Source organism: Eschrichtius robustus, chromosome 11, assembly GCF_028021215.1.
Source record: "Eschrichtius robustus isolate mEscRob2 chromosome 11, mEscRob2.pri, whole genome shotgun sequence".
In the NCBI taxonomy this organism is placed as follows: Eukaryota; Metazoa; Chordata; class Mammalia; order Artiodactyla; family Eschrichtiidae; genus Eschrichtius; species Eschrichtius robustus.
In genome coordinates, this window is record NC_090834.1 from 69,901,923 (window position 1) to 69,929,598 (window position 27,676).

The following is a 27,676-nucleotide window of genomic DNA, read 5'->3' on the forward strand; positions in this document are numbered from 1 at the left end:
GGATACCACTTTTCAACAAGGGACAATTGTTTGCAACATGAAAGCATAATACTTTAGAAGAAAAAAATAGAAAGGACAGAAGAGAATTAAACCTGCAGAAGCACATGGCAGTGTGTAGTCGCCTGTTATCTGTCCTCCCAGAGGGCGGAGGACTGTTTTGCTCACTTGTTTTGATGTAAAATAGTAGCGTAAAGGTTCCTCGCTCAATACCAAATCACAGCCAAATGATGTAGAACCACAGGGTTTCAAGCAGATTGCTACAAATATACATTTCCCTTCCTACTAATGAGCATGGCAGCGAAAGCCCATTGGCCCCTGACCACGTGGAGCTCCATCAAACTGATGCAGTGTTGAAGAGTTATGTCAGCTGGTGGCATTTTAAGCCCTCCTTATGAGGTCCCCAGCCCAGGCTGCAGTCTGAGCCAAGGCCACTCAGGGTCCACAACCATGAGGCTGAGGGAAGAAACTGCCCTTTCACATAATGTCCTTTGAGACTGAGGGCATTTGTTAGCACCTCAAGGTATTATTTCTGGGAAGTGTGGCCTGCCCCGTGAGCATGGCTTGCAGATGTCCTGGCTTCTTAGCCGCTCGGCTGCCATGCATATTTGGTCAAACAGTCAGAAACCATTTATTTTCACGCTGTCCTAGCAAAGGAATGCGTCTGACCTCCAGGGGGAAGCTCCCCTGTGTCTTGACTGTCAGGGGAGGCTGGGAGTGGACGCTATTACTGACTCATGCAAAAGAAATACACCCTATTAAGGGCAAAACAGGACTTGGGCCCACCTGCATTCTTCTCTCTGGGCATCTGGAAGAGGCCTCAGCTCTCCCGACTCCACTTGGCCTGGACATGCACGGCTGCTGAGTCTGGCTGAACAGTGGAGATGGCTGATAGAGAAAGGCCTTCTGCAGTGTTCAGTGTATCTAGAGTGGCTGGGCCAGAGACGGCTCTCTGCGTGTTATACTAGAAAGATCCTCTAGGTTAAATAAGGATGGAGCCCGGTAGGTTAGGAGCCAGAGCTCTTGAGGCCTTTGAGATGCCAAGTTCTCTAGGGTGGGAAGAAGTGGGGAGGCATTTCTATAAACACTTCCCTAAGTCATTGGGCAAATCAGGGGCATGGCTGCGGCCAAGTTCGTGGGAACTGGCGCCTCTGTCCTTGTTGGAACTGTTCTCGTCCTATGACTCGCATTGTGTTTTTCCACATTTCTGCTGGTATTTTAATGTTCCGCATGGTGGGAGGAGCCCTTGATTCATTTTATGTTTGATTCTGAAAGTCACGACATAAACACATGCACAGCTGTGTCATTGTTATTCCCATCAGCTCAGGGCAGGGTGAGATGCTTTGTGGGATGCTCTGTGAAGCCAGAGTTAGGATCTCTGAGAATGTCACTTTTGGCCATAAGGAGACTGGTTTGAATTACTCTGGCGAGACAGGGCGTGCCTGTCAGAAGCCTGAGATGTTTGTATGTTCTGAGACTTTGAACCTTTCTGGTGGGGCAGCACCAAAACACAAAGGTGGGTCCTGGGGGCGGATGTCTCTAAGCCTCCACAACATATTCAAGAATGAACGTGGGGCTCGAGAGTAAAATCGGGGCAGAGGATGTGCAGGGCTGTGGAGGACAGGGGAGCATCGGCCAATCGCACGGATTCACTCTTGCAGATAAGTTGCTGCTCACTGCCAGAAAGGTTCATCTGTCCTAAGCAAGCCGTAACTTGTTTGGGGAAGTTTCTCTTTTTTTTAATGGTTGCCTTGTTTTCAATAACCGTGCCTTCTCGTGTTGCCTTGTTCCCCGCAACTAAATTCTCTTTTCTGTCTCTCTCTTTCCAACCTTGCACTGTGGCCGTCAGTTCATTTCAGCCTTCCGGTGCTACACCCACTTCTTGGCTGACACAATTCTGCTCTGAGGTGACTGGTTTTCTTGCCAATTTTCAGAGAGTGGTACTAACCCCTGACCCGCTTCCGTACCCCATGCCCCGCCGTGGCCTTGGTTGTGCTAACTGCGAGTGTCTTGCATACTAATGGGCTCATTCAGTGGCATGGTTGGTGAACAGCATGGGGTGGTGTTCAGCTCGAAAGCCGTTTCTGATTCCATCCCTCTGAGCCGGCTGCCCGGTCCACCCCAAGTGCCTGCCCCGCCTCCCCTCTGCGCCCTGCGGCCTGGCCTGCGTGCATGCTTTTCTGGTTTGCACTTACAAAGCCCCTCACCTTCCTGGGAGGGTTAACCCTGAATGTGAGACAGTACCATAGAGAGGGCGCTTCACCTTTGAAAAGAACTCTTTCATCTCTCAGCCTCTGAAAAACCACATGCATACCAGCATCTTCTTCAGTTGGTTCTAATATAAAGGTTATCGATGAAAACCATAGGTGACTCTTTTCGGAAGGATTTAAAAAAAAAAATACACCCAGGCTTCATCAGAAGCTTGACCCAGACTCTGTATTTTGGACACACAATCCCAGTTTTCCTAGCAAATCCTTTCTCCACTGCAGCCTATACTTGACCTCCGAGGGCTTTGCTGTGGCTCTTCTGATCGCTCTGGGCTCATAAAGCCCTGGATGATACAGAAGCTTCAACTAGAGCAGTCATTGTCACAGACCAGGGATGCCTTTGAGAGATGACTCAGTTCGGCCCCAGGTCTGGAGCAGCGCATTTCAGTGCCCCCACGACTCTTTAGCTGGGGCGGCAGGACACTCAGAGTGCTTTTAAAGAGAAACGCCACGCCAAGTACAGTGGGGCTGCTGAAGGCCAGGCCTCGCAGTCTCGGGCTGCAGGTGGTGTGCGTCCTGCATGCGGCCCAGAGCCATGCTGACCCTCGCCTGTCTGCACAGCCCCGCATGCTGCATGGCTCCCTCGTAGGTGCAGATCCTAGCCAGGACCAAGTCACCGTTCTTGTCTTATCTTCTCTTGCAGAGTCTCCCCCCTTTTTAGAATGTCAACCAAAGAGTGCCCTCCTCCCTCCAGCCTCCTCCTTAGCTAGCCTCCCCACCTCATCACCACGCATGTTTGTGACCTTTGGTAGTCATTACAGTGCCACATGGAACCCTGTATTTTGCACACGGTGGACAATGTTTAGCTTTATTTATGGTATTTGATGCTGTAAATGAAAATAAATATGGTTCTTTATAAAGCTCATTGTTTCCTCTCTTCTTTGCCATGGAAGCTGCTCAAACCTCAAACACAGGGGTTGGTTGAAGGGTTCAGCCTTCCCTAAACTGGCGGGCCTTCACTTGTGGTGACATGGGACTCTCTGGGGCTGTGCTGGGTACTCTGAGAGGAAATATTACCCAGGGGTAATATTTGGAAAATATCACCCATGCTCCGGGGCCAGGCTTTGGGGGCTCTTCCTTGAAAACTCATGGTGCTTTTCTGCTGTAGGTGCTGGGCATAGCTGGCTGAAGGTCAGAGTCACCTCTGCTGTCAGGAACAGGCTGTATTAACAGCTGCTTGCACCCATTTCCCACACACATCCAAGCAGTGGACCCGCAGGAGAGCTTTACCTGGGAACCTTACTGTAACTTAGATTCCCATGTGATAGAGGTTGGTCTTGAAAGTTTTGTGCTGGTCTAGCTGAGTGATGGGTGAAAGGTATGGAGGAAGGACTGGACATTGGTTTCAGGATGGCAGTGAACATGGCAGGTGTGCTCATCCAGATGCAGAGCCATTTGTGATGCTAAGAGACCCGCCTTGCCCCCAAAGGCTCAGGTCACTCAGTGTCTTAGGCTGCAAGGCTCTGCCCACAGGGCCAGTCTGAGGACAGCACCATGGCAGGCTCTGGCCCAATTCCACTTGTCTTTAAGGGAAGGATGTGAAGTTTCACTCAACTAGTCTGGACAGTGTCAAAGAAATCTGGTCCTCAACCTCCCTAGGGTGGGATACCTCGCGTTGCCATGCTGGATGTGGCTGGGCTTCTGATGCTGGCATGAAAACTCATCTGTGAGCTTCATGAGGGCCCTTGTATCTCTAAAGGGGCACTTCTGAGGCCCTGGGCCTCTGAGCCCAGTTGCTGGTGCCTGGAACTGCCTCCAGAGCTGCCTGTGGTCATGACCAAGTGTCTGTACTCTTACCCAAGTGAGATACTCTTTCCCTTCCCTAAAAGGAAGGGTGTTAGGGACTGAAGTCAGGAGCTGGGTTAGACAAGTGACTCATTCCTTTATTCATTCATCTATTCAAGTGTTTGTTGAGTACCTACCATGCCCTAGGCATATTCTAGGTCCTAGAGATGCAGCAGTGAACCACACAGAATTCCTGCCCCTCCCTGCATCTTGGACTACATGTATCTCAGTGTTGTACTAGACTTGATTTGTTTTGTTTAGTTGTGCATGCACTTATTTGTTTATTTGTTCATGCACACATTTGTTTGCTCAGCTAATATGTACTGAGCATCTACTGTATGTTGGGAATATAGCAGGGAATGAAACAGACAAAAATCCTCATTCTCGTGGAGCTTATAGTTTGGTTTTGATTTTTGATCTGAAGTTGGGTTAAAACAGCATTTTCCAAAGTGTGACAATGGAACACTAATTTCAAGAGGTGCTTTGTGAAAAAAGGGTTCCATGGTCACAGAGTCTGAGAAACGTTTTATACTAATCATGGCAGTCCTCCCAAATCTTGGCGATCCACAAGATTCATTAGCATATTGAAGTCTGAGGAGTCCTCCAGTAAAGAAGCCTAATTAACTTTGTTCAAGTGGGCTTCCCCGTACCTCTTTGAAGTGAGTTTTTTGTTTGTTTGGGGGGAGTTTTTGTTTTGCATATTACATTCTACATAAGTGTTTGGTAGAATATTCTTTATCCAAAACCACTGGATGGAAGAATTAAAATAAAAAATGTAAATAATAGAATTAAGTATTAAATAGAATTAAGTACTGGTGAAATAATGGAGTGGTAACTTTCTAAACTTTAAAACCTCTGATGGAAAAAAATTACAGAGGAAAAACATGGCACAAATCTGACTTAGAAACATTTTAAAAACTTAACATAAAAATAAAAATGAAAATATTCAACGGACAGTCAGACTGGGGAAAAATCTGAATTCAATGTGATGACAAAGATGTTCATTGCTGTGGCATTTAGAAAGTTTCCGCAAAGCGATGGTCTCAGGTGCCTTGCACATGATATTTGTTGATTAAAGACCCAATAATAAATGGGCAAAGGCTATGCATGGACAGTTCACACTCAAGCAAATTTTAAAAGAAAACACTAAAACAGCAAGCATTTCCAAAAATGTTCTAACTTGGCTTTCAAAGGAATGTAAATTAATTATGCTGCACCCACTGAAAAAGTAAAGGAATAGTGAAGTAGATCGTAAGAAAAAATATGAACTTAATCACTAGTATTAAGTGTAAAGTTAAATGGGAACCATCTTTTCTGGAAAGCAATATGGCAACAAGTATTATGATCCATAAAAGGGATCCTGACCTCTTGGCCCGGTAATCACACCCCAGGAACTGATCCTACAGAAATAATCCAGCCAAAGAAAGAAAATCCCTGCAACCTGAATATTGAGTAGAGTAAGGGGGTCAAGCAAAGCGGGTGGGGGTGAGCCATTCTCCTCTATTTCTGAGAACTCATTCACTTTCAGAGTTTTTTCTTTCATCCCTTAAATAAGTGAAAGAAGCGACTGCCACTTTCACTGCCCCAAGGCTACTGTTTCCACAGGGCCAAAGACTTTCTGTACGGTCCCTCATTAGCTCGTCACCTCCTGGTGGCAGCCTTGAGTTGGCACTGACATTAAAGTTCACTGATGCTAGAGGTGACCTAGAGCAGCATCTTCAACTGTTGAGGAGCCCAGGCCAGGAATCAGGTGCTGCTCTCAGGAGAGCCTTGGCACAGGGGAAGGCCCTGGCCTTGGCCGAAGACCGGCTTTGGCCCCAGGACTTCGTATTGACTCAGAGGCACCGGGCGAGCCCCTTCCGTGAACGGGGCTAACCGTGCCTCTTGCAGAGGGTTTGGGGAAGGCAGAGTCAGTGAGCTGAGCGTGCCCAGCAAGAGCTCTTGCTGAGTTCTAGGGAGCACTTTCCTGGGTTCGTGCAGCAGCGAGTGCCCTGAGGGAGGCATTCTAGGTCAGCTGGGGCTCAGAGTCTGACGGGACATCTTCTGGTTGGGGACTAAACGGGTCTCAATTCACATGGAGTGGCAACATCTATTGTTCTCTAGTTTTCTGGTCCCCCAGCTCTCTTGAAGGTGACTGGTTATCTCCCTTTAGGCACGCTGGCCCCAGCTTGAGCCCCTTCTCTCCTGCCACCTGCTGGCAGCACTTCAGTTTTGCTGTAGTGAGTGCCTGAGTCTCAGCACGGGAGCCTCCTCCAGCTCTGGCTCGGGCTGCCTGCTCACCATCTCCACTTAGCTGTCTACTGAGAGTCTCCAACTTGGACGTCCACCCCCAACTCCTGATCTTCCCCTGAGACAGACACTGCCCTTGGCATTTGCTGTCTCTGGACACGGCAGTTCCATTCTTCTTGTTGCTCAGCTCAGAGCCTTGGCTGGAGTCATTCTTGGCTCTTCTTTTCTTGGCCCCATGTCCAGTCCATCTGTGAATTCTAAGTACAGCCAGAGTCTGTCCACGTCTCACCACCTCCATGCTACCGCCTGGCCCCAACCGCTGTCATCTCTTCCTGTGTTATTCCGGTGACCTCCTCTAAGCTCTCCTTCTAGAGAGCTCTCCTTACTCCATTCAACCTGTTTTCAACACAACAGCTATAGAGGAATCTTGTTAGAACTTAAGTCTGATCTCTCCTCTGCTCCAAACTCCAGCAGCTCCCCAGCTCACTTAGCGTGAAAGCCAAAGGCATACAGTGGGGACACCTGGTAAGTGCAGCCGGGCAGGACAGCCATGCCCCAGTATGGCAGGCGGGCCTGAGGCCCAGGGCTACCTATCAATTTACTCATCACCTGAAGACCCCCTAGAAACTGGCATTCCCAGTAGTACACTCTCAGAAGCCCCGGGATGGCAACTGTGCTGTCTTTAGGCACCTGTGCTTTTATCTTTTAAAGGGACATGCACTGCAAAGGACCTTGGTACTGGATAGACACATGTCCCTCCTAGAGCAATTAGGCGGAGGGAACACCTGACACAGACCCCTTCCCAGGTCCCTCCTCCATCCTGCTGAGGGCTTGTCAGGGTCCCGTCACTCATCACAGCCCACCTTGAAATAGGGCAAGGAGACTGCACTACGCTTAGTATCCTGGACATCTGCCTGTTTGCTCTCAGATACGCTCCCTGCCCTTCCCCTGCTCTGCTCTGTATTAGAGAGGTGTAACCCTTGCAAAAGACATTTCCCAAGCTCCCTTGCGAACTGGTTTCCTACTAAGTTTGACCGTTAGGACGCGCGAGTGGGAGAGTGGAGGGCGGAATCGAGGGAGAAGCCAGGGTATTCCTCCTGTCCCTCTGCATCCTGGGCAGTGCTGTGTCTTTTTTGTGGTACCCGCCTCCTACTGCATGGCCCTGGCCTCTGGACTCATAGCACCAGCTCCTTCCGGTGTCCCCCTAGCCAGTGGCTTCCTGCCATTACTCATCTCTGGGTTGCCTCACGTTCCCCATTTGGCTTTCCAGCTCATCCAATACCATCGTTAGTAGTCTCCTATATTAACTTTACTCTGTTGAACTCCCTGGCTTGGGTTCTATTTTCCTGACTGATAAACTTAGTTCCATTGCTCTTGTTAAACTTTTTTCTTCCAAGAGAACTGTGGGCAAGACAGCAGAGGGAGCTTTTCCAAGCCCAGAGGCAAAAGTGGCTCTGGCAGTTAGGAGCTGTGTGACCTCGGACAAGTGAGATAACACCTCTGAGCTTCCGGTTTCCTAATCTGTAAAATGGGCTTAATAACTGTATATAGGAGAACATGTTGTTTTGTTGTCTCCCTGGGTTCTGGGGGAGAGTGGGAAGGGTCTCCAGTCTTGGGGAGAAAACAGGAACAAGTTCACCAGCAGAAATGGGGCAAGGGTCCTCACGCTGACACTGCAGCAGTGGCCTGGCCATGAAAGAGCCTTGGCGCTTGGCTGCTGGGGGTGGTGTGCGAGGACAGACATTTCCCTGGACACTGCCTGGCTCTGCCTGTGGAGTCTCGTCTTTCACCAGGGAGCAGGCATCTGGCCGGAGCAACGGGAGGAGACCGAGATGGTCAGCTCTAAGCAGACCTCCTTCCCTCCAGGAGGCCAAGGGCAGCTGCCCTGGGAGGCGCTGGATCATTCCCACCCCCGCCGCCATGCACCTCCTCCCCGGGCAGCCCCCAGCCCCACTGAATTCTCCCTACGAGCACAGATGACTTCAGGCAAAGTCTAGGACAAAGAGCAGCCGGGCCTGGGCGAGGCGGCACAGGTGTGCACGCCCAGGCCTCTTAACCTGCGGCTGCCCACAGACACACTGCTCTGTGTCCAGGGGTGGCCGATGCGGCTCACTCTCGGGGCGGCCCTGGCCGAGTTACTGTCTGACTCCACGTCCTCCCACTCACACAATGAAGACGGTCATTCTGTCCTTTCAGGATTGGGGGGGATGTTAGAGAAGATGAGTGCAAACTGCTAAAGAGACACGTGGGCCCCGGAGGACGAGTTGGGGCTGCTTGCGTTATTGCCTTTAGATTACTTCCGTTACTAGTACTAGTACCACTAGAACTGCCACTATGGGTCTGTGCATGTGGCCAGGGATCCTCAGGGGAAGGCAGTGTCTGGAGGTAGAAGTCTGAGTGAAGAAATTTCCTCCTGGGGGGCAGCAGTGGACCTGAGACCCAGCAGTAGCCCATGCCCTGGGCCTTGTGGGGGCAGAAGGAGGGGAGGAACATGTCCTCCTTGGGGACTTTTTGCCTGGGCGAGGTGGTGACCGGAGGAAGCACCAGCTTCTTTTCCACAAAGTCTACACCTCCAGGTGCCCCTCTCCCCTCCACTGATATCCAGGCTCCACTGTCAGAGGCGCTGGCCCTGACCCTGCTGCACTGAGGGATCATCATTCAGCCACATCCCCACCCCTCCAGAAGCCCAGGGAGCCAGCTGAGCCCTTACCCTGGTACGTCCCTCAGCCCTGCTGGCAAAGTCAAAACTCTCTAGGAGAGAGGGGGAAGGAGGAAAGCAGACCTGGGGTGTTCCTTGCGGGTTTGGGCTGGTCCCTGAGGTACAGGGGCCATGGGTCTGTGACCAGCTGCAGGTAAGAGCTCTGGGCGTGCTCACCTGTGCCGCCTCCCCCAGGCCCGGCTGCTCTTTGTCCTAGACTTTGCCTGAAGTTATCTGTGCTCTTAAGGAGAATTCGGTGGAGCTGCACAGCTCACCTCCACTGCCTGCAGCTGCCCGTCCGGCCAGGCTGCTCTCCACTCCCTCTCCCCTCTTCTCCACTGCGCGTGCTCAGCTGATAGGTCTCTTCCCGTTATCACAGCTGCCTCCTCACGGTCGCCCTCTCTCCTCCTTGTGGGCCCTCCCGTCTGCCTTCCACTCTGCAAGCAGAACCGTCTTTCTGAGAGGCAAATCTGATAATGCCAACCCCCAGCTTCCAGCCCTTCACTGGTCGCTCCCAGAGCAAAACCTACCCTCCATTTCGCCATTCAAGGCCCTTCCAGGTTTGATGTCAAAGCAATCATTTCCCACCGGTTTGGCCAGTTTCCCACTGGTTTTCCGCTTTCTGTACCCTTTTGCCCTCCAGCCGCATGGACTTATTTTCCATTCCCATGCAGTTGGCAGTGCTTTCCCACTTTGCTCTTGTGCCCAGGGGTCTGCCACCTCTCCCTTCAAATCCTACTCATCCGCAAACCCCATTAAAACGGTGCCTTCTACCCAAAGTCTTTATTGCATGGAAGTCAGATCTCCCTCCCCTCCCACTTCGTCTTGGCCTCAGTCTTTGTGTTCTACCTTCTAATGCAGATATTTGTGAACAGACCTTCTTTCCCCTGTGGGGCAGAAAGAGACCCTTGAAGGCAGAAGGAGACCCATGGCTGATTTATCTCCAAATCCCCAGCACAAGCCTGGATCAGAGGAGGGCACAGTAGCTTCTGTTGATCCTATAAGTATCTGTGCACAGAGCTCACAGGCACGTACACCTATACTCAGATATAAACCAGGTATAGAGCCGGGTCTCTGCTACAGTAATTCTGTGTAACAAGCCTCCCAAATCTTAGTAGCTTGTAACATCATTTTTCTTGCTCATGGTGTCTATGGGTTGGCTGAGTGGCTCTGCTTCGGGCTGCAGGTGTAAGGGTGACCTGGGCTCTCATGGGATCGGCTAGACCGTAGGTTGGCTCCAGATCTGTTCCATGTGCCCACAGTCAGGGACCTAGGCTGCTGAAGGGGCAGCAGCCATCTGGGATGAGCTCTTCTCATGGCCAACGAGCAGGAGTGTGAGTGGACTAGCCAAACAGCAAGGCCATTGAAAGCCGCTGCTCATGTCACACCCACTGATTTCCACTGGTCAAAGCAAGTCTCACGGCCAAGCCTCATGTCAACTGAGCAGGGAAGCTCACCCCATCTACTCCAGTGGGAAGGAATGCAAGGTCATAGGACAAACCACAACTCTGTTATGGGGAGGAAGTGAAGAACTGGGGACGTATTCCAGTCCAAACTCCCAGAAGAATGGCCAGATGCATTGCTGTCCGTTTGTGGCTTTGTTGTGCTCACAGACATACAGACTGGTCCCCGTCCTTTGATGAAATGTCCGACCGAGTGCTGGTGTCTTAACCTCTCTGTTCACCTGTTTTCTCCACAGCAAAATGGGGATAATACTACTTTTCTTAGAAGCTTGTGTGAAATTCAACAGACTTATTACATGTTAAACACTTTTAAACAATCCTTGATAAAAGTACTCAATAAAAGTAAGCTGCTACTATTATTATAACTACACAGTCAAGCATCCAATTATAATACCTGCTCCCCAGATGCTCCTCCTCCGTCCACAGCCACACCAATGCAAAAGGGTGCATACATGTCCTCACAGCAAGCATGCACTGTACCAGGGCTTGCAAACTGGCAAACCACTGGCTGCATCTGGTTGTAGACGTGTTTCGTTGGACCTGTACAGTATTTTAAAATGTGAGGCATTGCACATAAAAATCAAAATTTCTCGATTACCTTTGCAGATGATAAATAAAGAGTAGATAACATCTCCCAGAAAGAGTGTGTGAGGTGAAAAAAGTGAGAGGGCCCAGGTAGAAGCATGAAGAACCCAGGACTTAAGGGTTGGCTAGAAGTTGGGATGGCTGAGATGGAACGGCCAGCTAGGCAGGGAGAGTAAGTGTCCCTGGGAGCAGGGAGGGCTCAGAGGGCAAGAGCTGCAGGAGGACCCCAAAGCCTTGTGAATTGGATTTAGCAACAACAAGGAGGGCACTAGGGACTTTGTTGGGGGCAGTTCGGGTAGTGGAGGCATAGGCAGGATTATAGGGGATTGAGGAGTGAGTGATGGGAGGTGAGGAAGTGGAGAAATTGAGAGCAGCAAACTCTTCCCAGAAGATTGGCTGGGAAGGAGGAAGAAGAGTTGGCTGGGGAGTGGGGGGAGGTGGGAACTGGGATTAAAAATGGTCTTCTTAAAACTGGAGAGGTTTCAGCATATGTTAATACTGATGGAAAAGGTCCAGTAGACAAAGAATTAATGACACAGGGAAGAGGAGATAATGGTCCTTAGTTGGGGGTGGGGCCGGTGTAGGAGGAGCCAAGTTCAAGTGCAATGTCAGCCTTAGAGAGGAGAAAGGACTCCTACCCCACTGCGACCAGAGAGGGGGTCGCGGAGCCAGTTAGTGGCCAAGAGGGATCTGGGACTTGGGCTGCCTGTCTTGCTGCTTTATTCATTCATTGATTCATTGATTCATTTAACAGGTATTTATTATTGAGCATCTACTCTTCTTCACCAGGCACCATTCTAGCAAGAAATGAAAGAGGCGAAAATCACTGCTTTTATTCTAGGCATGGGAGAGAAATAACAAACAAAATAAATGGGAAAAGTGTATAGTTTATTAGAAGGTGCGATGTGCTATGAATAAAAATAAAGAGGAAAGGAAAGCGCTGAGGGTGTGGGTTGCAGTTTGAGGAGGATGGTCAGGGTCACCTCCTTGAGAAGGCAACAGTTGGCCAAAGGTTTGAGGGAGGTGGGTGAGCGAGCCCTGCTCTCTGGGGGCAGTGTCTCCAAGGAAGAGGCAAGAGCCTCTGAGCCGGGGCTGAGATGGGGTGCGTGCTGAGTGCGGAGGGACAGCACAGGGGTCACGTGGTCGGAGCAGAGAGCCGGGGGCAGCACTGGGAGATGAGGTCACAGGGGCCCTGGAGGATTGTGACGGGGTGGCGTGATCTGACTTCCATGTTAACAGACACTCGGCAGCTGTGTTGAGAATAGACTGAGGGGTGGGGCATGGCCAGAGGGAAAGCAGGGAGACCAGTAGAGGCCGTGTCTGTAACCCAGACAAGAGACGATGGTGGCTGGGGCCAGGGTGACAGCAGAGGAGGTGGTGACAGGTGCCTGGATTCCTGACGTATTTTCAAGGTAGAGCCAACTGGATTTGCTGATAGCTTGAGTGAAGAGTGAAAGAACAAAAGGAGTCAAGGATAACACTGAAGTGTTGCCTGGAGCAACCTGAAGGCCCAAGTTGCCATTTACCAAGATGGGAAGGCCATGCGGGAGGCAGGCTTGGGGAGAGGCAGAGATGGAGAATTCCATGGGCATGAGCGTGATGTGTCTACGGGATATCCACCTGGAGATGCCAAGTAAGCAGTGGCGTATACGCATCTAGATTCAGGGGAATGTCCAGGCTGGAGAGAGACATGTGTGAGTCATTGTTGTCTAGGGTTATTTAAGGCTGAAACCAGATGAGATCATCAAGGACGTGACTGTAGATGAGAAGAGAAGAGGTTCAAAGACAGTCCTGGGACCTTCCAGTGCTGAGAGGTCACGGTGTGGGGCGGGGGCAACCAGTGAAAGAAACAAAGAGAGAAGGAGGTAGCCAGTGGGGAGGAGGGAGCCAGGCTGTGCTGTCCTGGAAGCTGAGAGAAGAGCTGTTTCTAGAAGGAAGGAGTGATCAGCGGGGTCAGAGGCTGCTGGTGTGTCAAGTAAGATGAGAAATGAGAAGTTACCACTGGGTTTAGCGACACATTGGACATTGTGATTCTGATAACAGCAATGCAGAGGCTGGTAGACCTGGGGTGGGACCTATGGACATTTCAGACCCTCCTCTACTCTTAAGTCGGACAGTGTATACGTTTGTGCCCTGCACACAAGTCATGTGCTCTAAATGCTGGGGTGTCTGGTGGGCTAAGTGATGGGGATCCAGTGATGGCACGGTGGATGAGGTCCATCTTAAGAGTGTCCACCCAAGCCTCTGGAGGAAGGGCAGGCGCCCTATGGGGCGGTCCATTCCCACCATCTCTCTAGACCCTCTTCTCCTCTCAACAGATGAGCCAACCTCCCCCAAGAAGCCCAAGAGTGTCCCGCAGCTCGAACATGGGGATGTGGCTGGTGGAGCCGCCTCCCGCCTGCCCTCTGAGTGGACCTCAGTGAGGATCAGCCCCGGGGAGGAAGTGGTTGGGCAGGACGTGCTGGCTGTGCGTGTCCTGGTCACCAGTGACAACAGCAGGTACGTTCGTGCTGCTGCAGGATGGGGGCAGGATGGGTTGGGCAAGGGGACAGCATTCGGGAGCTGGTCTTATCCCCACTCACTTGCAGTATGACCTCCCTGTGCCTCCATTTCCCCATCTGTAAGATGGGATAATCCATAGGGAGTTGTCAGGATCGAAGAATTAACATGTCAAGGGTGTAGAAAAACCCAAAGAAGCTTAAGTAACAAAGGCGAATATGTTGGATTTACAACCATCCACGGAGAGGCCCATATGTGGAACTCTTGGCTGCTGGGGGCCTCAGCCTACATCCATAGATTCATGTCCGCATATCAAGATTGCAAGGTTGGGCTCCAACGGGTACTACTCACATTGCATTGGGGCTAATCGATGAACTGGACCGGGCTGCTGTTGTGACTGGCAGGCTTGGGCAGGCTGATGGACAGATGGTCCACCAAAGCCCACAGATGGACAAGGGGCAGTGCCCTCACACAAAGAAGCATGCTGGACAGAGAGAGAGAGAAAGAGAGAGAGAGAAAATATATATATATATTCATGAAAATGTCACTAGCCAATAGGTTTTGTGCTTCCCCACCCCAGGACTGTGCTGTGCTGTCCCCACTACCTAGGACACCCTGCTTCCACTCCCACACCACCTGAATTCCTGATGGTTATTTATCCCCCCACCCATTCTTTTCTGTAGTCTTTTCCATTCCCTCATCTATTCCCAAGGGAAGCAAGCAGTATTTAAATGCCTGATGTTTTAGGCCCAGGTCCTAATGATGAGCTCATTTTACCCCAGAGAGCTTAGGAGTCCTGCTCGGGGACGGTGAAGATGAGAGGACCAGCCTTCACATGAATACTTCATTGTACATCTCTGGGCCTCTTTCACCTGCTCTGATCTGAACTTGCCTGCATTCACGTGCTAGGGCTGCCATGAAGAACCACAGACGGGTGGCTTAAACAACAGAGACTTATTTTTCTCACAGTTCTGGAAGTTCAAGATCAAGGTGTCAGCAGGGTTGGTTCCTTCTGAGGACCATGAGGGAAGATTCTGTTCCAGGCCCCTCTCCTCAGCTTGTAGATGGCGGTCTTCCCGTTTATGTGGCATTTTCCTTTTACGTATGCCTGTGTCTAAATTTCCTTGTAAGGAAAATTGTAAGGACACCAGTCAGAATGGATTAGCGCCCACCCTAATGACCTTATTTTAATCTAATTACCTCTTTAAAGACCCTGTTTCTCAAAGCAGTCACATTCTGAGGTACTAGGCATTAGGACTTCATGTGAATTGGGGGGGGGGGGGACACAGGTCAGCCCATAACATAGCCAGAGGCTGGGTGCCAGGCATAGAGGTAACTAACCCACGGCCCTTGCCCTAGAACCCCTTTGCCTGCTGGAGGGCAGTGACAGGCAGGGCACGGTGCGGCCGGGATGGCAGGCCTCCTCGCTCACCCGCTCTTTCCTTCCTCCTTCCAGCTCGGACGAAGAGGCGGACTGTGGTGGCAGTGAGGCCTCCAGAGCAGAGCCCTGGGACGAAAGACCCCGGCGACTGGAGTCCCGACCCTCAGCCCTCCTGAAGCGCCTCGCCCAGCACAGCTCCCTGAGGGAGACCCTGCCCAGAGCAATCTCTCCACGTGGCCCCGAGGAGCCTGAAGCTGTGCATGGTGAGCAGAGGGCCTGCCTGGGCGAGACAGACAGACGGGCTTGCGTGATCCTGGGACACGGGGGTGGAAGGGGGGACGGGGACCCCCATGGACGGTTTTTCCTCATGGAGGGCCACGTGACAGTAGGCCTGGCCCTCAGACTCAGAGGCAGTGGAGCTGGGAACTTTGGGGGCCGGGGTACAAGTGGGGGTGAGGGGACTGGACCCGGGCCCAGCCTCCCTCTCCATGGGCAGCTTTGGAATCTCAAGTGGGAAGGAGGCGGAGGGGGCTGGCTGGCTACGTGTCACAGGCAGAGATCAGGGGGCCCCAGGACCCTCTTTCCTGAAGCAGCGTCCTCTGTGAATATCCCCTGAGGGCCCCTCTGGCATTCCGTAGCCCGTGAGGGAAGAGGAGGTGGGCTCAGCTGCTGTTGGACCACACACGTCTCTGAGCAGCACAGTTTCTCTGGGGCCACCAGGGGGCAGCACGGGGCCCACTACCAGTGCCTGCGGCTTGTGGAATGCGCTATAACAAATGCCCTATCACTGAGTACCTGTATCGGCCAGGGCTTTCCCTGTACGTGGCCCCATTTCATCCTCAGGATGACCATGTGAGGTAAGTAGCATGAAGCGCATTTTACAGGTGTTCAAACGGACTGAGTGTTTTCCCAAGGACTCACACAGCTTAGTAAGTGGTGTGGCCCAGTGCTGGATGCACCACACCCAAAGAAGTCGTTGTCTTTAGCATTCCAGCTTGTTTTAATAAAGGGCCTTGAGCTGAATGTTTTGATTCAGGCAAGGGCAACTAGTGACCTGTGGGTGGGAAGAAACAGGCTAATAGCAACTTGCCATCATCAGGACCAATGGCCTTAGCTGCCTGGGGAAAGCCACAGCTCTACTTGTCCTGCGCTTCCCTCTGGTGGCCGAGAGCAGAACTTCCACATGAACCTAGAAATGTTCTTACGAGTGATGGTTTCACAGGAAGACCAGGGCTGGGGCCAGAATCCTGTAAACTCTGGATTTACCCTCTCATGTGAGCTGTTTTTAAAAAGGACAAATTGTCATTACAACACATTTGCTAAGTACCATTTGTGGTGCTGTCCAGAAAGGCTTAGCACAGGCAGTGGACAGAGTCTTGGCGACTGCTGGCCTCTCCATCACCCTGGGCTCCAGCCTCCTCATTTATAGATACGAAGACTGCCCACCTTTCATCCCTTCCCTCCATTTCTCCTTTCTCCTCAATTGTCAGAGGATTTTAGGCAACTTACAAGAAAGACATAAAACAAAATTGCGTGTCTATATATATAAAAGATAACGCCTCAAGATAAAGCCTAAAGATATATACATGAAAGGGAAAACCAGTTTAGGAGGTATAGACCTCAGAGAGGCAGACCATGATCCTAAACAATTGCTCTAGTGGAATCATAAATTTGATTCTGAGTTTTCTGGCAGCCAGAGTTCAAATGGAAACAGACAATTACTTCTGACTGTTCACAAGGAAAAAAATACATTGGTTTGCAGCAGGTCTCAGAGCCGGTACCACTTTTCCTAATGCTTCACCCTATGGAAATTTTCCAGCTCATGTCAAATAGATGGTATTGAGAGATGTGTTTGATCGTGTCTTGAACAATGGGGTCTGCAGAAAATGCAACCATAGTTTTCCCAAGGCTGTTTCTTGCAGCATCCTTTGCTGGCAGGTGAGAGCATGACAGCAAAACATGACTCAGCTAGAGCACTTCTCCCAGGAGGATGGGGTTAGGGGGAGAGATCAAGGCAGTGTGGCCAAAGCATTTTGTTTGACAGTCCAGTTTAATTCCAGAATAAGAAACATAGCAGACAGAGAAGTGAATAGACCTCACGACTTTCAAGCAATCTTCTGTTGGTTTTGTCTTTATCCATCACGATTTCCATCACTGCCAAGCAGACCACACTGTAAGGTTACAATCGCTGGCATAGTCTAAGCTCTGTGTTTCGTGTTGCCGGTTGTGGTGAGTCCCATCACTTTACCAGATAATGTAGGGTTGACATCATGTTGTGGGTGTCATGGAGCTTTGTTAATCACTATTTTCACCTGGATTAATGTCTCGGAGGTTAGCCGAGGGCATGCCGAAAAAGACCAGGATGTTGCTTTAAAAAGATTCCTGGTTTGTACACCATGCTCATAACAGCATTTTTCACAATTACCGAAAGGAAAAATGACCCAAATGTCCATCAACAGGTGAATGGATAAACAAATTGTGCTATATCCACACAATGGAATGTTATTCAGCATTAAAAAGGAATGAAGTTGTGACACATGCTACAACATGGATGAAACTTGAAGTTATTATGCTAAGTGAACTTAAGCCAGGACAAGTATTGTATGATCCCACTTCTATGAGGCACCCAGAATAGTCAAAGTCACAGAAGCAGAAAGTATAGAAAAGTGGTAACTAGGGGCTGGGGGAAGAGGGTGGATGGGGATTATTGTTTAATGGGGACAGAGTTTCAGTGGGATGAAGAAAAAGTTCCGGAGATGGATGGAATTAATGTTTACACAACAACGTGAATGTACTTAATGCCATTCAACTCTATACTTAAAGGTGGTTAAAATGGTGATTTTTATATTATATATGTTTTACCACCTTTGAAAAGACTCCGGGACTGCCGCAGCTCATCAAGGAACCTATCCCCTCCTCAAAGTTCTTTAGCATAGAGCATGCCCACCATGATGGTTTAAAACAGAAACTGAGCCCTGTGTAATAGAGGCCATAGAAAATGCTCAGTAATGCTCCCCTAAAACACCTAGTTTAGTGGTTCCTAAAAATCCTGCTTAAGAGGCAGATTCCTAGGTTCCCTCCTTCAGAGATTCAGATGCCTTGGGTCTAGAGTAGGGACCAGTATCTGCGTTTATGGAAGCACCCCAGATGCCTCCAGGCAGGAGGGCCACGTCCTGCGCTTTGGGAATCGCAGAAGAGCAGCTTCCTAGAGGCCTGCTTGGATGCATTAGTCATAAAATGCATGCCTAAACAACTGAACGAATTGGTCTCGTGCACTGGGTTCTTGGACATAAACCAGTTACAGTTAGGAGAGAAATCTGCCCTCAGATTATTCTGATTTAGAAAAATCGGTATTTATCCATTTTTTTTCTGGCAATAATTTGATAACAGGATGGTCCAATGGCCTACGGAGGACATTTATTGTTAGTGTGTGACAATAAAATGATGTCATCAGCACCCTATGTCACAATACTTACCCTCTTACTCCTTTTGCAGAGGGTCATACACTAAGATCTCCAAAAGTAGTCCCTTAAAATAAATATAAACACATTAAATAAATATACTATAAACTAAAAAGAAGGGAACAGCCCTGCTTTACTCTGCTCAAAATTACTGGATCAAATCATGACCACCCACTCTATTCCTATTGTGGTAAAAATGTGTGCTTGGATGCCCTATAAACACCAGTGATGGAAAACCTCTCATGAATTTTAACCATTTCTAACAAGTCCCATTCCACAAAGTTAAGAGCCAAGGAGAAGCAATAAGAGCTTTTGGCACTCTTCTGTGTTTCTTGAGTAATTTCTCCATTAGGTGATGAAGAGGTTAACTCTGGTCTGCAGGAATCAGCTGTGCTTGTTCCTTATGTAAAACATCCATGACCTGCACTTGTCAGGGGGAAGTGGCTCTGCACTGTACATAGACTGTTCATTCTGCAGTGGGGAGACAGGGAGATGGCACCCTCACCTATCCACATAGGCTTCTCCCCCTCAAACCCATGAGCTTGATGATGACAGCAGACCTGTGGGACGGGGAACCGCCAGACCAGACACAGCAGGAGCGAAGCTCTCCAAATTGACAAGGGAGGGAGGGGAGCCAAGGAGCTATGGAGATGAAAGATCTCCTGCTGAGGAAAGAAAGCCCCCAGGTCGGGTAGAGGCCTGTGCTTCACAGCCTGGCTGGTGAGGGCTGACAGCAGCTATGGGCCCTGGCGGGGAGTGGAATCTAGGACTTCCTGCAGACAGAGGGCGGGCTGGGCCAGCTGTGTTCAAAGCTTCCCCACCCACTCTCCACGCCCACATCAGTCCTGCGGGCTTCCTGTCCTTCCACACCTCCTGGTCCCACATGTGGGAGCCATTCAGGTGTGCCTTGCCCCGTCTTTCTCTCCGGCCGTGATGGAACCACCACAGAGACCTGGAGCCTGAGGCCAAGTCTGAGGGCCCAGTGTGGGAATGGGGTACATTTACATCCCACTGCCCACTCGTAGGCCCCAAATGGCTAAGACCCATTTCTTCTGCCTGTGATGTTCATTTTGCTCAGCTGATTCTCAAGGCCCAGCTGGGCAAAGGGTCTTCATAACGCAGCCCACGGCATCCTGCAAATGTGTTTCCATCGGAAGCAGGCCAAGAGGAGGGGTTGTGGCCATGGAGTGTCCAGGGGTTCAGTTAAAACTGGTTCCCAAAGGGTTTTGGGAGCTCTGGGGGTAAGGTAGAGAGAAGGTGGCGCTTTCCGCAGCTTCCAGGCTTCAGTGAGAGCAGCTCTGGTTCATCTATGACACATTTGGGGCGTTGATGTGAGACTTCAGCCCCAAAGAGCTGCTCTGCTTAAAATAAACGTGTCATATATGCTTGTGTATATACGGACATATGTATATACATGTATGCATATAAACATGTATGCACACATGCTTATTAACAATGGGTGAGTTAGAATGATAACTCATAATTTGAGATATTTTCTGAAAGAGGGCAGTACCTGGCCCATAGCAGGGTCTCAAAACAATTTGATGAGCGAATGAATGAGAAGTTGGAAGTGTGTGTTATAGGGACAGGGAGTTTCCGTCTGAGGAGAGGAAGGGGCTCAGTCAGTTATGACAATTAGTCTACTAACCTTTGGTAACTGAGCCATAAGAAAAAACTCCCTGTTTATCCTACCCGTTTAACAGACTCTTCCTCCCTCCCCATCTTCTCTCCCTCTTTCTTTTTCCCACCACAGTTCTGCAGAGGGCCAACAGCTTCCAGTTTCCAACTCCCAGCAAATGCCAGAGCGGGAGAAGAAAATTCCAGTCGAGTGAGTCATGAGCTCCCTGGGGGGTGGGAGGGGGCAGGAGCTGTCTGGTTAATTCCCAGGGGCAGCTGTTCTCACTCCTCACATGTCCTCTCTGAACTGGCCTCCTGGATGAGAGGGGCAAGGAAAGAAATGTACTGTTTGATGATTTCCACTGCTCTCTAGAGGAAGCACTTTCCAAGGGATTTGCTACGTTTTCTTCCGCCTCCCCAGCTCCCCACTCAGGAGTCACAGGGCCTTAGAACTCTACAATTGCACTTGAAAGGGACCTGAGCAGCCATCCGCTCCAATCTTCTTGAAACACAGATGAGGAAACTGAGGCCTGAGGGCTCCATACGTTTTGATTCAGTGCACTGGAGTTGGGCTGGGGGCATCAGCTTGATTTCGTGCAGTAGTGGGCAAAGCAGTGAAGGAATCCAAAGACACACACACACACACACACACACGCACACACACACATACACAAATGCACAAATACACACTGCCCTGCTCCTTTTTCCGAGCAGGTTGTGGTCCCGCATCCCAGGGAAGAGCAGGTGGGTGAGGACCAGGGCCCGCGGCGGGTGCCAAGGCAGTGGGATCCCACTAGGGGGCGCAGTGACCGCGTGCCCGGTTGCGCAGCGTCCCAGGGCCAGCGTGTTCCTGGCGCTGCCCCAGTTACAGAGCAGAGATTCCCTCTCCAATCCTGAGAGGGGGCAGGGGCTCTGCATCTGATCCCAAGTCCATCGCTGCCTTCTACCTCCTCCGGCCCCCATGCTCCCTCTCCTGACCTTGCTGTAGGAGAGGTGGACCCAGGAAAACCTGGGGTTAGATGAAGGCTTCTTAAAAGAAACACTGGAGATGGAATAGCGTGCTAATTTAGTTGACTCCTGCCTTCTGAGTCAACGCTGACTCGTGGCCAGTGAGTCATTCTCTGCAACCCATAGACCTGCGGCCCCTTTGACTCGGGCCAGGCTGGGACGATGGGCACTTCTGGAACAGGACCAGGGCACACCTGAGTCGGCCACTGGACCTGGGGACAACCTAAAATGACTCTTGAACCATTTTGGGGTCCCAGGCAGCGAAGGCGAGGGGAAGGAGGGAATCACCGTTTACCGAAGGCCTGGGGCAGGCCTTTCCCACGCGTCTCATTTACTCCCCACCTCGGCCCCTCCCCAGTCACGGGAATTCTGCTTCTATGGATGGGTCCATTTGGGTGCAGATTCCATCCAGCGCTTCCAGCCGACTTTACTGAGTGCCACCAGTGCGAGGGGCCCGGCCCCGCCCTCAAGAAGTTCCTGATCTGGGGTGAGAGCAGGGAGTCTGGCGGGGGACCCTCACAGCAGGGTGTGGGTGCTGGAGGAGGCACAGGAGAGAGGCGACTGCTAACCAGCGGCGTGGTTTCTCAGCTGTGTCTTTAGTTATCCCAGGAGTATCAGGCGTGGGTTCTCAAGTGCATGTAAAAGCTGGTTTGAGGGCAGGCCTTGAGTTTGAATCATTTCTATGGGCTTAGTGCCTAGCATGGGCCTGGTGCAGAAGAGGCTCCCGGTCCTTGCTTGCTTGCAGAATGAATGAATAAGTGGATGAATGAATGAATGAACGAACGAACGAATGAACGGACTAAAGAACCAGGGACCAAGCCGGCTGAACCGAGTTGAACTCAGTGCAGGAACAAATAGGGAACATGGGTTAGACCTGAGCAGGCTGCAGCCCCTAGAGGGCGTTCCAAGACTTTGGGAGGATTTGAGTATTGCTTAAGCTCCAAATTCTGGGGAGCTGCACCCTGGAATCCCAGCCTTTGTGAAAATCCTCAGAGCCATCTTTTTGGTCATCTTCATTTTGCCCAAAAGGAAACCCACTGGGCAAGGCTGGTCCTGTGGGAGGGAGCAGAGCTTGGGGCACACCATCTCCTCTATTCCTTCACTGCCCTGTTAAGGCTGGCTCTGGCCCCAGCCCCAGGCAAGAGGATGGAGGGGGCTTCGTGCCTGCCCTTAGCGCCCTCACCCAGCTGACCATACTCACCAGAACGACCTCTAGGATCAAGGGAAAGGCCTCCATTGCCAGAGGGCCCAGAGAAGAGGCAGCTGACCCAGGAGGGATATGGGAGGAGCTGAGATCCAGACCCTGATCTGTTCATCAACCTCCTTTGCACAATGGGACTGGAAGGGCCGGTGGCACCCAGGACTGAGGCTCCTGCAGAGGGCAGGGCAGACCTGGCTGGACCATGCTGAGGTTTCAAGCAAAACAAGAAAGGGCGAGAAGGACCTGAGTTGGTCAATGAGAACCAAGCCTCTGGGCCGTGAGTTAGAGAAATCCTGGCCAGGATGGATGTGCAGCCCCTCCTACCCCGCCGGAACAGGTCAGCGGTTCAGCAGTGCCTTTATTGGACACCACTCATGTGCATGGGAGGAAGGGAAGGGGATGGAATTAATATTTAGCTAGCATGTGGCGTTTACTTTGTGCTTTGCACTGGGCACCTCTTTTTATCCCATTTTATTTCTTTAGCTTCCCCATGAAACAGCACTAGTGTTCCCATTTTTCAGATGAGGAAACTGAGGGGTTACGTAACGCACTGTGTCAGGCGGCTGGTGTGGGTGGGAAAGGGGTGGGGTCCCAGGCTCCCCTTTACCATCCTCTGAGGGAAACCAAAGGCCTCAGGTGGGTGAGATTTCCCATCACCTGTCAGCTGGGCTCTGGCCTCCCCTTCCGTTCCTAGGCACTGCCCACCTCCCAGGCAGTGGCTTGAATGGCAGGTGTTTTGCTTCCCCCATCTCCTCAAGCCCCCTGCCCCCAATTTCTATCCTGAAGACAGTCTTGAGGATCATGTGTGGAGAGAGATCCCACTTGCTGGATGGGGTTGGGGAGTAGACACAGAAGAGGGGGGCAGCTCCCAGGTCATGACCTTGAGAACCCCAAGGCTTTCCTATCAGCTTGGCTCCCAAGGTGTCCTGGCTCTGTGTCGGAGGGTTCCCGGATCGCTCCTCGGGGGAACAAAAAGGCAGTCTGTGGAGCTGAGGGGACTTTGGGACAAGTTCAGGAGTTTGATTCAGGAGGTGGCAGAGAGAGGAGAATGAGGAGGCGAGGAAGAGGAGGAGAAGGAATTCAGCAGGAATTTGGCAAGCTGAGGACAGGAAGCAAGGCAACAATTGACTCACAACTTTTGCCTTTTTAGGCTCGAACCATCTAATTGGGGGCTGAGAAGGGGGTTCGGGTGACAGGCAGGCCGGCCAGCCGCTCCCCACCCCCACCCCCCCAGTGTCAGCTCCTGGCAGCCAGTGGCCTTTGTCCCCAGCAGCTCCTTCCTCCCGCCCTCAGATCTGTTCCCCCAAGTTACCTTTTCCCCTGGAGCGCTTCCCTTGGGGAGCTTGCTGATGGTGTGTGTGGCCAGCTTTTCAGAGCCCAGGCCTGGGATGCACGCTCTAACGTGCTTGCATTTGTAAGAGGAAAGCAGGACGGAGTACTGACAACCCCCTGTGTGACTCCGCTGTGCACACGGGTCTGGAAGGAACTCCTCTTGGAGTGAGGCCTGGGCTTAGCCTGGCCTGGGTGGGTCCCAGAGGAGGAACCTCTCAGCCAAAGCTTTGGGGAAACTGAGGCCAGGGGCTTGTGTTTAGAAACAAGCTGAAATCTGAAGGCTGGACACCTTGGAGGGAAATGGAAATGGGTCAGCTGAGCAGCCAGAAGCAGGAAGTCTGACAGGAGCGGGTAGTTAGAGACAGTGGTCCTGGGAAGTCTCTGTGGAACAGGCTTTATGTGCCGGGAGGGCTAACAGGAGAGCTGGCTGGGCTGAAGGGTCAGACATTGAGTGGGCAAATCTGGAAGTGAGGATGGTGTCTCCTGAATCCCTTTGAGGACCTATTATTGAAATGGTCCAAGAGGGAAACAAAATGCTCGAGAGTTTAGATTAAGGTTACTAGGGGGTCTGTGTGCGCACATGTGTGTGTGCACTCATGAGAGAGGGAATGAGATTGATCTTATAGGCGACATCTGTCGGAATTCTGCTGTAACTAGACTAATTGGGTTCAGCTCCCACAGCTCAGAATGAGGCTCGTCCTCGGCCCCGGCCACACTCCTTTCTCCTGTCGAGAAGGACAGCACATGCACTGGCTCTCAATTGTTCGCTGACCAACAGGAGCTTGGCACGAACCCCACTCCATATGCTTCAAATGATCTGATACTCATTATAACCTCCCTCCCTTGTGTTCTCTTAAAATCTCAAACTAACCATCTCGTCTGAGAGCCCCGTGATACACATGTGGGAGGAAGAACCCGTTTCCTTGGCAGTGACTGCCTCTCCTGTCTGTGCCCATGGCGAATGGTCCAGCATGCATCTTATGGGAAGAGGCCTCAGGTGGTTTATTGACTAAGTGATTTAATGCAGCCCCAGCTCCCCACCGAGATGGCTCTAGGGCAAACCTTAAAGGTAGATGTCCGTTTCCCAGAAACACCCTGGAGACCCGTGTTCCAACTCTCCGGGACATTCTCACGTGTGTGGGAGACACAGTGGTTCTTGGGCTTTTCGTCCTGCGACCTACTTCCCCCGCAGGAGCCTGACACTTCTACGCCTGTTCTTCCAAGTCCCAAGCAGTCGGCTCCGGGGCCTCTGCATCCGTCTCCGGCATCTTCCTCCCTCTGACTCTACAGAGAGGAGCTTCCCTGAAAACCTCGTCTTTTCATGATAAAATAAGGAAACTAGAACTCTGTAACGGAGAGCATGTTCTTTCCTCGGTAGATATGACACCAGTGAACAACAAAAGACCTATGTCGCCTCCAAAGGAAGCTTCTCCTTTGCCTTCTCTGCCATCTTCTTCTTCAGCTGGTGTCCCGCACGCTCTGGATAGTTCCTCCCCGCCTCAGGTAAGCGCCCTCAGGGCCCTGCACAGGTGTGAGGACGACGAGCTGCCTATACTCCTCCCACTTCCACACTGAGCTCTGGATTCCTAGCACCCTTAGGTCACCCCAAGTGCACAGCCAGGGCGAGAGGGATGCTCTGTCAAGAGTCCACCCCACGCCTCTTCCCTTGTCCTTTTCACGAAAGTGCACCCTGCTCCTTCTCAGCCACTGAGGGCACAGCCACCTGCTCACTCGGCAGACTTTATAGGGCATGGAACCTGAGCTGGACTGTGGGATGCAGAGATGCTAGGGCTTGTGCTCTGCCCTTGAGGGCCTCACAGAGGGTGTTGAGGAGCTGGCAGCTGTAGGATGGCAGGCACAGAATGCAGGGTGCCTTTGGTAGCAGCTGAGAGCCTTGGAAGCAACGTCCACCTTGAATAGAAAATGGCATCACCGAGACAGTCATGATTGGACTCTTTCCTTCAATATGGGTTTATCAAGCCTCTATTACCGGCCAGACCTTGTTCTAGGCTCTGGGAAGTAGAATATCTAAGACAGAAAAGTACATACTCTTGTGAAGCTCCCATGACCAGAGCTCTTGGCAGGGCACAGTCACTCCTTCTCAAGTCTGCTATATTCTCCCTTTGCCAAGGGCCAAGCTCCTGCATGCTAGAAATGGCTGCTTTCTCAGTGGTGAGAGGCATGAGTCAGGTTTTGAAGGGTCACTGGAAGATCCTAAAGGCTATCCTGCCACCACAGCTCCAAGCCAGAAGAGTAGCTGTCTCTCCTTACCTTAATGGTCTCCAAAGAAGAAGCCTTGGTTTCTTGGTTGTTGGAGGAACATACCTATGGGTGGAATGTGCCCTTTAGTAGGGACCATGGCTGAGCTTCCTTATGTGCCTGGCCACCCACAGGGACCAGGCCAGCCCTCCCCTCACTGGCCCAGGAGCTTGTCAGTGATTTTGCTTTCCTTTCTGGCTTCCTACTCACCTAATCTAAGGCCCAGGAAAGACTTCGGTCAGTGATATGGGGGCTCTGGGCCCATTCCAGCCCATCCCAAGGCAGCCACTTAGAAGGAAGAGTGACCCTCTGAAATCATCTTAGGCAGAATTCTTTTTGATTTTGGGTATCTGAGATCTGGAGAGAGGAAGGGAGGGGGCTATAGACTGAGCTGTGTGTTCCTCATATAAATAAATGCTGGGAACTTCTAAAAATCATCGCTATTTTTTGCCCATCCCTTCCAGGTGACAGTTTGCAACCCTCCTTCGCGGGTCTCGAGAGGTCATTTCAGTCCTTCCACCCCAATCTTTCTGAGGCAAGCCAGAACCCAAGGACCACCCAAGGAAATCCCCCTGCATATCCCTCATGGCCAGGTGGTGGAGCGGACAGAATACTGTCTGGTGAGGCCTGGTGGAGACGGCCTCGAAAGCTCGAGCCCATCCGGCCCCACAGAGATGGCTTCTGATGGGAGTCAGGAAGCAGAGGCCCCTCCTGTGGGTACCAGAAGCATCCACAGAGGCCCACACTCCATTGGAGGGAAGGACAGGTGCTCTCCAGACCAACAGCTGTCTCCCAGGGCTGGAGAGGACCCTGGAGAAGGGACTACCAGACCCAGGAGGGGAGAGGAGGGGAGGTCAGAGCTGGCAGAGGAGAAGAAGTCGGGCTTAAAGAAGCTGGTTCTCACTCGGGAGCAGAAGACTAGGTTGCTAGATTGGAATGACTCCAACCCTGAGAGCTCGCGCCTGGAAGCCAGGGTGCGACTTTCCCAGAAAAGCACCGAGAATGGCCGAGGAGGAGGTGTGCTGAAACCAGTCCGCCCCTTGCTGCTCCCTCAGGCAGTGAGAGAGACCTTACCAGCCCAGAGAGAGGCTCAGGAGAAGATGGGGACCCCAGCTGAACGGACTCCCAGGGAACAAAGCGTGGCCCCACCCAAGTCCCCGCTGCGGCTCATAGCCAACGCCATCCGGAGGTCCCTGGAGCCGCTCCTCCCCAATTCCGACAGTGGGAGAAAGGCCTGGGCCAAGCCAGAGTCAAAGACTTTGCCCACCAGCCCACCCCACGCTTGCACTCGCTCATTCAGCCTTCGGAAAAGCAGCTCCAGTAAAGACTGGGACCAGCCGTCCCCCAAGAGAGACATAGCGAGCAGGGCCGCAGCCTTTTTCTCCCTGGGCCCCCCAGCCGCCAAGGCTGCCCAGCCGTCAGCCCCAAGCCCTCCTGACCCTGCCCTCCGCACCCACAGTTTGCCCAACCAGTCATCCAAGACGTTTCCTGCACTCGTGTCCCCACCCTGCAGCAAGATCGAAGATGTCCCCACCCTCCTGGAGAAAGTGAGTTTGCAAGAGACCGTCCCAGATGCTTCCAGGGATCCCAAGAAAAAGACCTCACTCTTTTCCTCCCTCAGACTCAAAGACAAATCTTTTGAGAGTTTCCTCCAAGAATCCAGACCAAGAAAGGACCTGCAAGACCTCTTCAGCAGCCCCAAGGGGAAGGTGCCACCCATGGGCAATGCCCAGCCCCCAGAGAAGCTGGTGCAGCTGGTCAAGAGCACCTGTCTGGGGCAGGGGGTCCCTCCTCCTTCTCCAGAGAAAGATGCAAGTAAGTGGCTCTTTCCTAACAAAAGTCTACCGTTCATGCTGGGCAATTAGTTATTGGATTAACAAGCAGGCATCTTTCA

The 27,676-nt window shown here is 51.6% G+C and overlaps 1 protein-coding gene across 10 annotated transcripts in view; it reads left to right on the forward strand.

Annotated features, from left to right (window-relative positions):
- Nucleotides 1-27,676, forward strand: part of MICAL2 (microtubule associated monooxygenase, calponin and LIM domain containing 2) — a 224,182-nt gene that overhangs the window by 138,160 nt on the left and 58,346 nt on the right. For 9 of the 10 annotated variants that reach the window (XM_068555431.1, XM_068555426.1, XM_068555425.1 and 6 more), the window contains 5 exons: nt 13,343-13,523; nt 14,980-15,167; nt 20,119-20,193; nt 24,902-25,026; nt 26,247-27,597. In XM_068555431.1, coding sequence (XP_068411532.1) covers nt 13,343-13,523; nt 14,980-15,167; nt 20,119-20,193; nt 24,902-25,026; nt 26,247-27,597 — 1,920 coding nt within the window. Of the gene's footprint in view, nt 1-1,846; nt 3,125-13,342; nt 13,524-14,979; nt 15,168-20,118; nt 20,194-24,901; nt 25,027-26,246; nt 27,598-27,676 lie in introns of those variants that run through there. The other variant, XM_068555430.1, reaches the window with a different exon arrangement.